This window comes from Narcine bancroftii, chromosome 7 (genome assembly GCF_036971445.1).
Source record: "Narcine bancroftii isolate sNarBan1 chromosome 7, sNarBan1.hap1, whole genome shotgun sequence".
In the NCBI taxonomy this organism is placed as follows: Eukaryota; Metazoa; Chordata; class Chondrichthyes; order Torpediniformes; family Narcinidae; genus Narcine; species Narcine bancroftii.
In genome coordinates this window covers 53,045,978-53,061,949 of record NC_091475.1, presented here as the reverse complement: position 1 = coordinate 53,061,949, position 15,972 = coordinate 53,045,978, and the positions used below count along the sequence as shown (strand labels likewise).

At 40.3% G+C, this 15,972-nt stretch overlaps 1 protein-coding gene across 24 annotated transcripts in view; it reads right to left on the bottom strand.

Annotated features, from left to right (window-relative positions):
* The window catches only part of dmd (dystrophin), a 1,604,005-nt gene that overhangs the window by 536,655 nt on the left and 1,051,378 nt on the right, over positions 1-15,972 (bottom strand). For all 24 annotated transcript variants that reach the window (XR_011341867.1, XM_069890130.1, XM_069890120.1 and 21 more), the window contains one exon: positions 4,261-4,436. Coding sequence is in view for 23 of the 24 variants with exons in the window: in XM_069890130.1 (XP_069746231.1) it covers positions 4,261-4,436 (176 nt within the window). In the remaining variant the exon portion in view is untranslated. The remainder of the gene's footprint in view (positions 1-4,260; positions 4,437-15,972) is intronic.

The window sequence follows — 15,972 nt, the reverse complement described above, 5'->3', positions numbered from 1 at the left end:
TCAGCTCTGTGAAGCTGATATGCCCCAAAACCAAGAGCAGAAAGAGGTGTAACTGTTCCCACAAAAAAGAAATTGCAGCAACAAGAAAGAAAAGATGAAAATTAGTTTGTAATCCCCTGCATACAACTGAAAAGAAACAGGACAATGCAGAATGCAGTCTAAATATTTCATGAAAAATTCACATTTTATATTGCAAAAGGAAAACTCAAAAAGTCCAAATGTAAAATTGATTTCCACATCATATTTAAAAAAAAAGACATACAGGCCATTTTGGTCCTCGAGTCTGTGTCGCCCAATTTACACCCAATTAACCTATAACCCCTAGTATGTTTCAAATGATGGAAGGAAACTGGAGCTCGTGGAGGAAACCCACGCAGACCTGGAGAGAATATACAAACTCCTAACATATAGCGTGGGATTCAAATCCCGGTCCCGATCGCTGGCGCTGTGAAGGCATTCCACTAACCACTATGCCAACAGTGCTGCAGTTGATTTAATTGAAGTTGTACACAGGGAAATATAATTAACCACACACCAAGACAAATACTGTTAATTGAGAAATAATAAAGAAACAGTTATTATTAGTGGATGCTGCATGCATGGATTAGTCTTGCACAAATGGTGCATTAAGACTAAGTTCTTGAGCATGTGCCAAATATATAGTCTTGAACTTTTCTCAGTGACATCAAAGACAAATATTCCATTCATTTGACAAGATTACGAGATATTTTTCTGCCTTCCCTTTGTTGAGTATTGCACAGAATAATTTTGTTACCCCACCAGCTGTCTGCTGATAAGCAATTTTACCCCTCAAAATATATTAATGTCAAGTGCACCATTCTTGTCAGCAGTCACTTGCATAAAGCCCATGATTTCTTTATGCTCAAGTACAACTGAAGCTGATTTTTCTCATGTCTTCTTTTACTCTCCTGCATTTTTTCTGAAATGAGAACCCTAACAAGATGCTTTATTCCATCTGCAGCACTGTGTCTGGACCAAGTTCGCTACATTGGGCAACTAACATTATAAAGGATCCCATCACCGTGGTAACAACGTCATCTCACTGTTATCTTTAGGTAGAAGGTACAGAAACCTGAAGATCAGCACCTCCGAGTTGAAGAACAGTTCCTTTTCAATGGTTTTCAGGCTCATGAAGCTCCCCTTGCTATACTGATTAAGGACTGCTGCATCACCACAAAATGGCTGTCTGAACTATTGCAGCTCCACATATTTTTCTAGCTTGGAGTTTTAATGATCTATTTTTGGTAATTATGTCTTTTTAATTCAATTCAATTGTAGTTTTTTTATTAAATGCCTGATTTTCTGGAGCAAGTAAGAATTTCAATGTGAATATGTAAATTGTATGACAATTAACTCAGTTCTTTTTTGGAACTATTAGGCATGAATAATGCAGTGCCAGAGTGGGACAGCTGTAGGTATAGCTATTTACTTTCACCAGTTCGCACCCCAGCACCTCATAGATCTCCTCAATACCAGCACATTATGACAACCCACCTCAATGATTATCCCAATTCCCAAAACTCTAATTCAAACTGCCCCACTAAACTCATAGACCACCTTAAGCAATCCCAATGCCATAGGTGCTCTTAGATTAGTAAGAGATTGCTAACTAATTGACTTGAGATGTGCACTGTTTTGTAACTTCAAAGGAAATGGGCCAATAACAATTTTTCTCAAGCAAATACTTCAGTAACAATTGGGTCTCGAGCAGTGATTCTCAACCTTCTGTTCCCACTGACATCCCACCTTAAGCAATCCCTGACTAATCACAGAGCACTGATGGCAGAGTGATTGCTTAAGGTGGAATGTGAGTCTGGGGAGCAGTTTGAAAACCACTGTTCTAATCCAACTGGCTATCTGCTGACTGTGATTCAAATCTCTGCCAACCTTTCATCAAAGTTGTTTCATGCCCCTACTTCACCAGTCCACACCTCTACCATAACACTGGGCGACTACAAGCAGGCAGAGTTCATCCAGGCCCAGCCTCAGAAACAAATGGCAGGTGGCCAATCTCCAAAAGCAGCACAACCAAAGGAGTCCTTGGTGCCCATCTGCTGCTCACCAATGAACAATCAAGAAATTCCCACCAATAGACCTGACAGTTTACAAAACACTGGCAATTATAGTCAGCAGGACCATTTTTCACATTGCAACGTCAAAGGACTCATTCAGTCTGATTGTAGCTCAGAGCTTTTTGGGGGCAAGGGTGCAGAGGGGGCCGCAGAAACATCCAAACATGCTTCACATGAAGCTTGTATGACTTTATATCCTAAAACTTCATTGGCACTTTTTTGCCTTCTCTGTTGCTCAATGCAAAACAACATCAGTCGTTGTAGGAATAATAAAACTGACAGTCAATCAACAAAGCCACTTGCCTTTTAGGGAACCACAAAATGACCGTGAAAGTGTTAGAGTAGGGGATGGGCAGAAGGTAGAAATAGCTCAGGCAAAGAGAGGAACCTTTTGGGTCTAAGAGAGGCTCTTCCACTGGCTGAACCCTTGTTCATTGGGCAGCAGGCATCTCTCACAACCCCTCATGTAACTTTGTGCTGTGCACCATTAGGTGAGGCCACCTGCCTTATTGTGTGCTGCAAAGACAAATATTCCATTCATTTGACAAGATTACGAGATATTGCTGCAAAGCATCAAACTGGAAGTCCATACTGAGGTTCATCAAAGCGGCTGAGAAGATCACCAGGGTCTCCCTTTGCTCTCTTGGTGACATTTATGGGGAGCATTGCTTAAATAGGACTCCAAAAATTATTGAGAATTCTTTGCATCTTTGACACAATACCAGCAGAAAGGAAGTACAAGAACATTAAAATCAGGACTCCCAGACTGGGAAATTGCTGTGAGATTGATGATCCTGAGTAAATTATTCCAAAATATGTATCCATATTTATTTGATATCTTTATGCATATATGTGATTATGATGTGCTGTGTATTGTATGTATGCACCATGGTCTGGAGAAATGCTGCTTTGTCTGGTTTTAGATGGTCAGTCAGATAATAATGAACTTGAGGTGGAATTTAACTGAGCTATTGGGTACTGGGGGAAGGGGTGGGGTGGAGGGAGCTGCATTGCTAACCTAGTTCTTGCACATTGGATACAGCAGTATAGGTGAGATCATGATAGGGGTGTGACATCATTGACAATCATTTTGATCATCCTTTCTGAACCACTTGTCAAGTTAAACTCCAGGTGAACATTTAATGACTGAACATGAGCTACAAGGTCAACACTGCTTGGGTGCTTTGGCTTTAATCCCACAATCAACAATTTTATGGTTTTTTGATAATCTCAGAACACAACACTGAAGCCAAGACATGGAAATACAGTAACAGAAACAAGATTGAACATGGAAGCTTTGATGCTTGTTAATGTGATTGGTGTAATTTTGTCCTAAATTAATGGATACATTGAGGCAGATCAGATCAGGTGGAGAGGGATCTGGGTGTAAGAACACATGATTCACCAATCAACAGTGCGCAAGAATCTTAATTTGAAAAGCTAATTGAATGTTCTAGCTTTGAAAATTAGACGGACCAAACAGCGTGGTTTCATTCATGTAGGGCATTGATCAGAACAATTCTGGAGAACTGGTTAGACAATTGATCTCCTTATTTAAGCCATGCTTGCAATGCATTTGAAGCAAAGAAGATGGGTGGACTGTCTTCTCAATAACATTGGATGGAGTTGTGCTGTTTCCACTGGAATGGAGGGAGACTGACAGGCAAGTTGAATGAAACATGGGATTGTGAGTGGTCTTGATGTGGCAGATGTGAAGACGCTTCCTTTTGTGGAGACACTGGAACCAGGGGCCAGAAGTCTTGGAGACAGGAACTTGCTTCTTCAACAAGGGGTGAAAGCAGTCTTTGAATAAATAGATTTGAGATAAGCAAATAAGTGACAGGTTACCAGGGTAGGAGGAAATGATGAAAGGAATAGTGAATCAGATCAGTTGAGATGATATTGAACAGCAGAGCTGAATCATGAGCCAAGTGGCTTGCTCCTGTCCTTGATTAATATACACATTTGATTTCAGTAAAAGGAGAACAGATGACGGATAATCAGTTTATTTTCATGGTCACAGATGGTGAGGTGAATGTGAAAAATTTCCAGTTTTTTTACTATATACACCTCAAATACAGCAAAGCATTGAAACAAGGCCATCTTGTACCTCAAACGACTCCTTCAACATTATGGCGCTTGTGTGCAAGAGAAACCATGAAATTACCTTCTCTTTCTCTCATCCACCTGTCTGCAGATTTCCTGCCAGCGTCTGTTCAGCTCACACAGTTTCTCCTTGAGGATGCCGCCATCAACAGGTGACGACTGTCCAATAATATCTTCTCCGGTCACATTCAAACCAGCGACAGCAGCCTTCTGGCTTCCAATTCCATCCTGTAATTCCTGTAAAACAAAAGCAAAGAGAATTTAGATTGCTGACTGCAAAGCACTACAGATGAGCTCACATTTTCTGCACATAAAGCAAGGTTGCGGCAAAAATCACAGTCAGCACCAACAAATACACACAAAAAAAACATAATCAGACAGAAATACAATGAAGTTTCCATCCTAGCATGTTGATTCACACAGAAAAGACCTTTCTGGAACATGCATCTCCATTTTGCAGAAAATTGTAACCTCGAGGAACACAGAAAGGCAGGAAATAGGGATCCTTGTTAACTTTGCATATTAACATTCAACATTACCATCCACACAACCTTTGCAATTGTGGGAAAGATAAATGAATTAGCATTCCATATTCATGAAAATGAATCGAGGACAATCTGTGATCATCAATGTAATTTACAACTGATTAACTGAACAATGCAAGAAATAAAATACAAATAGGTGGATGAATTTTTAGCCTGCAATATAAAATTTGAACACAGAAGTTTATCTACAAAGAAGACATAATTTTTAAATGTAAATAGGACAAGGTGACAAATACCAACTAATGCACCAGACTCCTGAAACAAACATTCCATTCCAGATTTCAGATTTACTGTAAGAGTACATATTGAGACTCCTCCTGTGGGCGCGGCAGAATTACCACAAATTGATAATACAAAAAAAACTGTACACAGTGTAAATATGGAAACATACAAAGAACTGTGAACAGATGACGAATGTAAACAAACTGGCTATGCAATACAGAGAGAACAAAAAGAAAATCAATAGAGTACTCAAGTAAGAGCTCTGAAATGAGTCTCTGATTGAGTTTGTCATTGAGGAGGCTGACGGTGGAGGCATAGCAGCTGTTCCTGAGCCTGGTGGTGTGAGTCTTGTGGCACCTATACCTGTTTCCTAATGGCAGCAGTGAGAGAGATTGTGTGCTGGGTGGTGTGGGTCTTTGATGATTGCTGTTCCCTGTAAATGTACTCAATAATGGGAGTTTTGCCTGTTTTGTCCTGTGGCTGTGTCCACAATCTTTTGGAGGGCTTTAAGCTCAGGAGTATTGCTATTCCCATACCAGACCATGATGCAGCCGGTCAGCACACTTTCCACCACACATCTGTAGAAATTTGCCAGGGTTTCTGGTGTCAAAACAAAGCTCCGCCAACTCCTGAGGAGTTCATCATCAGCTTTTTAAAACACCACCACTAGGGCAGTAGCTATGATTTTTAAATTCTCTTTGGCGCCGGGGAGGTGCCAGAGCATTGGAGAAAGATTAACGTTGGCCTCTTGTTTAAAAAAACCTGGAAATTATAGACTGGTGAGTCTTATGTCAGTGGAGAGGATTCTTAAGAATAGGAATTATGAGCATTTGGTGAAGTACAGTCTACTCAAGGACAGCCAGCATAGCCTTGTGAAGGGAAGGTTATGCCTCATGAGTCTAATTGAGTTTTTTGAGGAGGTTACAAAAGAAATTGTAGGGTGGTAGATATGGTCTTCATGGATTTGAGCAAAGCATTTGACAAGATCCCCCACAAGAGACTCATCCAGAAAGTCATGAGGCAGGGAATCATTGGGACCTTGGCTGTGTGGATAAAAAAAATTGGCTCACAGGAAGAAAGCAGAGAGTAGTAGGGGAAGGAAATATTCTTTCTGGAGGTCGGTGACTAGTGGAGTGCTGCAGGGATCTGTTCTGGAACACCTGCTCATTGTGATTTTTATAAATGACCTGGATGAAGAGGCGGAAGGATGAGTCAGTAAGTTTGCGGATGACACGAAGGTTGGAGGAGTTGTGGATAGAGCTAAAGGTTGTTGAAGGTTACAAAAGGATATAGACAGGATGCGGATTTGGGCAGAAAAGTGGAAGATGGATTTCACTCAGGATAAGTGTGAGTTTTGGAAGGACAAACCAGAGGCTGAGTACAGGGTTAATGGCCAGTTACTTAAGAGTATGAATGAACAGAAGGATCTTGGGGTGCAAATCTATACATCCCTCAAGGTTGTCGCACAGGTTGCCTGGATTGGGAAACAAGTCTTATGAGGCAAGGTTAGCAGAGCTGGAACTTTTCTCTTTGGTGCATAGAAGGTTGAGAGGGGACGATGGAGGTCAACAAGATTATGAGAGGCATAGATAGGGTGGACAGCCTGCACCTGCTTCCCAGGGCAGGATCACCAAACACCAGAGGACATATGTTCAAAGTTAAGGGAAGGAAGTTTAGGGTACACATTAGGAGTAAAATTTTTTTACACCAAGATTTGTGTGTGCCTGGAATGCCTTGCCAGGAATGATGGTGGAGGCTGAAACATTAGGAGCATTTGACTCTTAGACAGATATGTGGATGAATGAAAGATAAAGGGTTATGAGGTAGGGAGGTTTAATTCTTTTTTTAGGAAGGATTAATTGGGTTGGTACAACATCTAGGACCAAAGGGCCTGAACTGTGCTGTATTGTTCTATGTTCTATTTTCTGTTGATGTAAGTGTTACTGGTCAATAGTCATTAAGGTAGGTTACTACACTCTTCTTGGGCACCGAAACAGGTGGATACCATACCCTGCTGGAGTGAGATACTGAATGGCATTAACATCGACTTCTCCATTTTCCATTAACCACCCACACTTTGCCTATGTCTCCTTTCCTCTAACTCTGTTTTTCTTCCTTCCCCTGCCTTTTACTCATACAACATGAGGGGAAATTTCTTCTCGCAAAGGGTGGTTGGGATGTGGAATAAGCTTCTGGCAGAGGCGGTTGAAGCAAGGACGTTATTTACATTTAAGGAAAGACTGGATAATTACATGGAGGGGAGAGGATTGGAGGGGTATGGACCAGGTGGTGGTCAGTGGGACTAGGAGGGTGGGGATTTGTTCCGGCATGGACTAGTAAAGCCAAACTGGCCTGTTCTGTGCTGTATATGGTTATATGGTTAATGAAGAAGGGCTCAGGTCCCAAACATGAGTTAAATATCTTTACCTCCTTTGGACACTAAGAGATCTGCTGAATTCCTCCAGCATTTCTATGAGTTTGATCTATTTATGGGAAGATCAGATTCTTCTCCTTTGAACTGTATTTCTCAAAAGGACCTTCCACTTTCAAATATTTTCTCATGTGTAAATCAAGCTCCAACCATTTTTCTTTATTACCTTCAAATTTTACCCTTCATATTATTCTGGCTTTGTTACCATTTTATAGAACAAGAACACATTGTATAGAGAAACAAGGTTACCAAATATGAAGAATACAAGTATATTTCCCAAAATAAAACAATAATGATAAACCCTTTCCCCATACAATGTTGTCAGAATGACAAAAAAAACCAAATAACTGACCCCCAACTGACAAAACCTGGATGTTTTGACATAAAATTAGAGGTAGTATAGTTCTGCCGAATCTATAAAACATTACTAACTGAAGGAAAAACCATATACTTAAATAAATACATTCAATGATCAAGACAAACAGATTTAATGAGCCCAAAAATAGTTCATAAAAAGACTCCAAATTTTATGAAAATTAGTGTTAATATAAAACGTGGAACACCTGATCTTTTCTAAATTAAGCACTGAGTACTAGTGGGTGGAACAGGATCTTTCCATCTAAGTAGGAGAGCTCTCATGCCGTAAGAGCTGTAAATAGTATGACTTGACAATCAGATGAAGAAAATAGCTTGTTAATATTGTCTAACAGTCCACACAAAGCCATTAAAGGATGAGGTTCAGGATTAACACGCAATATTATTGACAAAACACAAAAAAAAAATCTCCCTCCAGTAAGGATCAAGAACCCAATAAGACCAGAACATATGTATCAAGATTGCTTCCCCGTCATTATATCTGTCACATTGGGGATTTAGATCAAGAATTATATGGAAAAATTTATCTTTAAGCATGTAGATCTGATGTACAACCTTGAAATGATTAACAGAATGTCGAGCACATAGTGAAGAAATATTAAGTAATTTAAGAATCAAATCCCAATATTTGTCTGATGCAGAAACCTGTTTCCACTCACATTTTTCTTTTTTTTTCTTTGGCTTGGCTTCGCGGACGAAGATTTATGGAGGGGGTAAAAAGTCCACGTCAGCTGCAGGCTCGTTTGTGGCTGACCAGTCCGATGCGGGACGGGCAGACACGATTGCAGCGGTTGCAAGGGAAAATTGGTTGGTTGGGGTTGGGTGTTGGGTTTTTCCTCCTTTGCCTTTTGTCAGTGAGGTGGGCTCTGCGGTCTTCTTCAAAGGAGGCTGCTGCCCGCCAAACTGTGAGGCGCCAAGATGCACGGTTTGAGGCGTTATCAGCCCACTGGCGGTGGTCAATGTGGCAGGCACCAAGAGATTTCTTTAGGCAGTCCTTGTACCTTTTCTTTGGTGCACCTCTGTCACGGTGGCCAGTGGAGAGCTCGCCATATAATACGATCTTGGGAAGGCGATGGTCCTCCATTCTGGAGACGTGACCCATCCAGCGCAGCTGGATCTTCCACTCACATACCACTTTAAGTAATCCCAAAGCTATCGGTGCTCTGTGATTAGTAAGGGATTGCTTAAGGTGGTAAGTGATAAGGAAGGGAAGATTAAAAGTCACTGCTCTAGACTCAATTGTTGCTGAAATATTTTGCTTGAGAAGAACTGTAATTGGCCCATTTCCTTTGGAATTATGAAACTGTGCACATAACGACATATTGACATAAGGTACGATTAAAACAATGGTTTTAAAACTTTTTCTTTCCACCCACATCCCACCTTAAGCAATCCCTTACTGAGTACAGTGCACTGATGGCATAGAGAATACTTAAAGTGGTGTGTGAGTGGAAAGAAAAAAGTTGAGAACCACTGCTGTAGATCATGCTCAAGTTATTTGAATTAGCAGAGGAATCAATGGCCACAGCTCTGGGGAACATATTAGTTCACCTTATTCCAGTCTGAGAATCAAATCTTCAATACAATTCTCTGCTTTTTATCTCCATTTTTCAATTTATGATCCTGCAGCCAGTTCTTTTTTTGTGCTTCAGCTTTGCTGACATTGATATAATGTGGGATTCTATGAAGTATCTTTGAGATTCATTTGTCTCATCAATCTTCTGTTATTTCAACAAAAAAAATCCAAATTTCTTCAGCACCATTTTCTCAGTTTGGCCAGTGGATCCCATGACATCTCTGTGCAATTCAGTGCTCATTGCTTGCAGTTGTGACGATGGGTCAGGAGTGGGAAGGGTCATGTGATCATATGACTGTCAGAGCCATGCCCTCGAAATGAAGGCTTCTCAAATGCAACAATTAACCAAGAATTTGATTCGAGAGTCCTTTCAATTATGGTTTTTATACATAAAGAACATGATTTTTGCATTGTCGGTTTTCACACTTACCTTCTGGAATGGCTGTTCCCACAGAATGACCTGGTACGGATTTCGCTGCGTGTTTAGACAAAGTATTGTAGGTGTGATACTTATGTAGACTTAACATGAGTTGATGTTGCCCATGATGTATGACGTATGTGAGACACACGGCATCACTGCGTCAACATCATCAGTAACATCATTCACCTGCATCCAAACAAGCCCCAGGACAGAAGAGCAAAGATGGCTCTGGATCCACAGATCCTGTTACTGCCAGCATCACTCCAATGATTCAACATAGTGGTTGACGGCTGCTGGTAAGTACACGTCACCTTGCTTCGCATTTAAATCTCCCGCGTTGCAATGTCTCGCGTTGAACTCATCATCGCACATCATCATGTACACTGTATTCATTAGCCCATTGTTACAGACCACCTGCAGTTCAGTTCAGACTGCAGGCAATCTGCAAAATTATCTAGGGCTGCCGCAAGAAAATTTTCAGAATTGGAATGAGTCAATCATTTCCGTTCTGAACTTTTTACACAGCCTGTGTTGTGGGAATTTTGTGAAAATTTCCCATTTGGCAGTGGCTGTGTAAAAACCAGAAAGGACTGAAATACAGACACTTCATAGCAATGGACTTGAATCTCAACTTAAATAAGAGAATGGTGGGTTTAAAAAGCATATCGGATGAAAGGAACTAATTGAAGAAAGAAAACATTTGCTTGATTAGAATTTGTAGAATTCTGTTTACCTAATTTGATAATGGAGTGCTCTCATTGTGGCCATTGGCTTTTTGAGCCTGCACTCAATTTTCAATTCATGCTTTCTGTTTGCTGACTCATTCAAAAGGAACAATATGAAGCATCAAACCCTGGAGTGACACCAAACTTGCAACAGCAACACCATCAAGCAGTTGTTAAGACAAAAGGGGTTGGTGAGTGCAGAGAGAGAGAGCAATCGGAGAGGCACTGAAAAATCACGGTGTTCCAAGGCACAGGTCAAATCAAAATGATAATTTACTCTAGCCACCCTTTCACCAGCTACCTGCCAATTTTAGATATTGCCACGGCAGACTTCTTCACTTCCTTCGACTGTGAAGAAAGCTCGCCAGTGGTTATACATCATGAGGTGTTTGAAGAAATTCAGTATGTCACTGAAGGCTCTTGAAAACTTCTACATGGGAGTCATAGAGAGCATTCTGGCTGGTTGTTATAAATTACATTTCCGTAAAAACATTATTTAAGGATAACTAAATTAGTGCTAAAGAATAGAAAGAGTGAAGTGAGTTCATTGTCCTTTCAGAAATCTGATGGCGGAGGGGAGGAAGCTGCTTTTGTACCATTGGGTGCTCATCTTCAGGCTCCTGCACCTCCTTCCTGATCATAGCAGTGTGAAGAGGGCATGGCCTGGGAGGTGAGGGTCTGAGGTGATGGAGGCTGCTTACTTGAGACACCCCTTCTTATACATGTTCTTAATAGTGAAAGCATTGAAGGTGTGGTGTGCTGTCAGTCGGAAGCAAACACACAAAACCAAAAGACTGTACAACAGGCTTTATTCAATGTAAAGATTGTGAGATTGTGCTGCTGTGAGCTTTGAGAGAGACTTCAAAGGGCTGGCTCAGGCTTATATCCTGGAGGGTGATTGACACCCGACCGGGTGGGGCTTGGTCCATTCAGGTCGGCTGATTGACAGCCGGCCAGATGTTGTCTTGTCCCCATGCTCTTCTGCAGGTACAGAGGTCGCCCCCTGCAGTAGGTCAGTGGTGTACCACCACAGAAGGAAAAAAAAAAGAGAAATACAGGCCAAAGGCTGTATGCATGATTTTCATAGGTTTCACAAGTTAATTTTACGTCTGTCTTGAGGAACTTCTTTTAATTTATCACCTTTCCAGAATATAAATGAATAAGATTTTCAAGGTATACCAAATAATCATCCAGTCAGAGTGAAAATAAAGTGAGAACAAAGAGTTCAGCAGGATTCATGTTGGTGACTTTCCACGCATGATTTTCAATCATCATTCAGCCGCAGTAGTTTTATGAGGATGGAAAGAGATTCTTCAAGAGAAAAAAGACCATTTGCTTCCAACTGCAATTTCATCTGAATCAGAATCAGATTTTAGTTTATTTATATTGCACATTTAAAACTCACATTAATCGAAGTGCTGTACAGATCAAAAATCACATCTAAAGTGGCTGTTACTGTAACTTTATTGCTATGAACCAGTCACAAAATTTGTTGTTTTGCGGCAGCACAGTGTAAACCACCTTACAAAAAAAAAGAGCACAAAAAATCAAAGTAAGGCAATGACTTTGGTTCATTGATCATTCAGGAATCTGATGGCAACAGCGAAGAAGCTGTCCTTGTGTCATTGAGTGCTCGTCTTTAGGCTCCTGTATCTTTTTCCCGATGGTAGCGGAGTGAAAAGGGCACGGCCTCGGAGGTGGGAGCCTTTGAGGATAGCAGGTGCTTTCTTAAGACCACCTCTTGTTGATGTCCTTGATGGAGTTAAGTCTGGTGCCCATGATATCACAGGATGAGTCAACAACCCTCTGGAATATTTTCTTGTCCTGAATGTTGGCACCTTCATACCAGACAGTGATGCAACCAACTAAAATGCTCTCCACCTGTAGAAGATTTTGAGAGTCTTCGGTGGCATACTGAATTTCCTCAAATACCTCACAACATATAGCCGTTGGCAAGCCGTGAACCAGTAATTGAAGAAATACTGCAAGTGCTGCAGGGTTGGTTGTTTCATCTTTCTTTGAGGAATAGGATCCGTGGGATGAAAAGAAATGAAAGGGAAATAAACAATGAACAGAGTGATCCATAACATAATAACATTGATGGGTGTTTGCAACAGGTTTCACCAAATCCATTCATCACTGCTGTGAGGAACATGTTAGTTTCCTCACAATCTTCCATCTGATAACCCCACATATTTGCATTCAGTTCTCTTTCCTTTATCATTTTAACTGGTCATTCAATGACCTTACCAAAGGTAGCACGATTTACTGAAGAAGATGTCTCAATATTCATTGCAAGAATATAAGCAAAGAGGATACATCTTCATCACATTTTCAAAGGTTTCCTTAATTGTCAGGTAATAATACATTAAAAATATAATATATATGATAATTTATTTCTTGTATATTCCAACTTTTCTCTGCAGAGAAAGGTAAACAAGTCACTATGAGCATTGCCAGGCACCCCTAACAGTAGGAAATAAAATGAATCTGGAATGAAATTCATCAAGGTATAGAACAAAGAAAAAAAATTTGAGTTTGATTCCACGTTCAAGGCCAACCATGGTCTGAAATGGACATGACATCAGGTAGAATACATCAGAAAATGCCTGGACAGCCAGCCAGTCAAATGACATTGATAAAAAGAGAAACATTCACTTTTCATGCCCAAGATGCTTTGTCATGTAGTAGTGTAAACTGTTTCATCTGCTCAGTGTTTCAGATTTCGAGCATCTGCAGTTTTTCTTTTTGCTTTCCACGCAGATAAGTGAAGTTGGCTCCGTTTTACATGAAAGATATGCTAGAGCTAGCTTAACTTGATTTTCACACCCAGGCTACCCTTTGCACCCAAGAGCAAAAATAACTAAAATGCCACTCATTCACATTGTCGCGGCAAAAGAGTTCACTCCAATGTTTATTTCTGGATGAGACTCAAGTTACTGGATTGAGGATTGGAATTTTCTCACTTGTTTTACCAAAATAACTGATTTGATTGCTTTGATTTAAGCTCATAATAACCATATGACAGCAACACGAATCTGAAGGAATGAGGGTGTTCCAGATCTGATATTCACCTGCCTATCAACGCAGTGAGGGATTATTCCAAATATGAAAAATAACTCAATCCCTCTGTTTTGCCCAAACTAAAAAAAAATCATCATCTGAGAACTCAAATGGTGTTCTGTATGTTGAATTTCTGCCTATATCTAACCAAATAATCTCTGACATAAAAGTGAACTGCTTTGTTCCACACTTTTAATAGCATGTGCTGGAATATTAACTCTCTCGCTGTAAATGAACACCAATACAACGCAAGCATTTAAACAAGGAAATCAAGGTAAAAACCTTTTTTTTTCTGAATCATGTCATACATTTTCTTCTTGAAAGTTTTTAAAAGTCTTTAATCGAATATAAAATTAGAATTCTCAAAGTGAGCATGGTAATTATTGATCATTCATAAAGGGACAAATATAAAGAAGTTATTAACAAAGCTCATTTATCACTTTTTGTTTTAAAGATCATTGGATTATAATTATCATTGGATTGTGAAGCTCTCAAACACTGCATTGTACTTTGGGAAACCAGCATTTCAAATTTGGCATCATAAAGATTAGTCTAAGTCCAAGATTTGACAAGTTCTGAAGAGACTGTAGAAACTGAAGTTTTTCTTTATTAAATGTAGCAACAAATGAGATATGACCAAACAGCCAAGTCTGCAGAGGAGTGCATTAAATAACTGCAAGTCAAAATTTAAGTTAAGACGGATTGGTGGACACATGGTTGAAAATATCATACAAGATTTGAGGTGAGAAGAATCCTTTCCACATTGTTTACCATTGTTGGGTTGGCTGCGGGTGTCGGCTGCATCCCAGGATCCGGAGGCTGCACGTGTTCTGCATCTTCCGGTGTGCACACACTATTAACTTAATTTGTTGGCGCATGTGTGGAGCTTTTCGGGCTTGGAGAGTCGTTAGCTTTCATTGACTGTAATGGCGGGATAGATGGTGAGTGAGTGGGACTCCGATATTTCCTGTTGACCGTCACACATTGACCATTATCGTTCGCAAGCATGTCATGATATTATCAGGAACATTGCCGTTACAAAGTTCAAGAATGTTACCACAGACGTAATGAGTCTTTTTATGTTAATTAATTAACCATTTAAAACTCAACTGGACTTGTTCTAACGCATCAAACTTCCGAGCAGCTTTTTTATGGATGGTAGTCACTATACTCATAGTGACTTTGGAAAGAGTCCAAAAAGTGCAGGAGAGAATGTAGTGCCAAATGCAAACATAAAAACATGCAGAATGACTCGTCACCACTGAAGTCACAATGACTAAGTTATTTCTCATAATTCTCCTGAAGTCTATCAAAGCCAGCAAACCACAATCACTTGTATGCAACAATATCCCTTAAACTGAGCAGATCAAATGACACCCTTCCAGTGAATATTAAATATTCCAAACACACCAAGTCAATCAAAAAAACACTGACTGGAACCCTCAAAGAGACAGCAGCCTCTTTTAAACTGCAGCACCTACGTAGCCCTCCTGGGACCAGGGGGCGATTACTAGGGCAAAGGTGCTTTTAAATTGCAGGGGAATCTACCCATTAAATCGCCTCTGCAATGACCGGAAGTACAGCCAGTTGTTCAGATGCTGGCTGCCCGGTTACACATGGATGCAAGCGCTGACGTCACTGGAATAAATGGGTCGGCCATCTTAGTTTTCAAATCGCCTGTGGACAGGACCCAGGTAAATTTAACTGGGTTGTCTGACTATCTCTGAGGTAGGTAAAGGACCTGGTTAGATTCCAAAGGGGTTGACTGGGTCAGACCCTTTCTAACTGCCACGTAACTGGGGCACTAGCAAGGCAAATTGCCTGGTTAACCCCATTTTACACGGCAGTTCGACCACATTCAAAGGCTAGGTAACACAGTACACCTTGGGCATCATGTTGAGCTGTTAATCTTGACTACATTTGTCAATGCAAAATGCAATTGAACACACCTTAAAATTAAAAGAGAGTAAGTTTCGATGAAGCGCACCAAGTGAAGGAATGGATGTTGAAAAATCATAGCTCAGGGCACTAAATAAACACTTTGGACAATGGATAACAACTGGTGCATTCAAAGACTTCGTCGCTTTCTGCAAAACCACTTGCTTGATGAGGTATCTCAAGAACATTATTTAAAATATCTGCAAATTCAACACTAATTGTTAGAGACTTTTCATTGAAAGATTAATAAGAACTTTCAAAGAATTTATCTTAAAAACTTATAGTATGAGAAGGATAAAGACTGAGAATATCACATTGAATGGTGAACGGAATACCATTTTCATTCTGTGCATACATTCATTAAAAATGACAAAGAACCTTTTGTGTAGTTAAGGAACATCAACTGCTTGGAATATTTGATGATCTTGAAGTCACTTTTCATGATGCCCTTCACTGAGACTCTGTTTTGTGCATAAC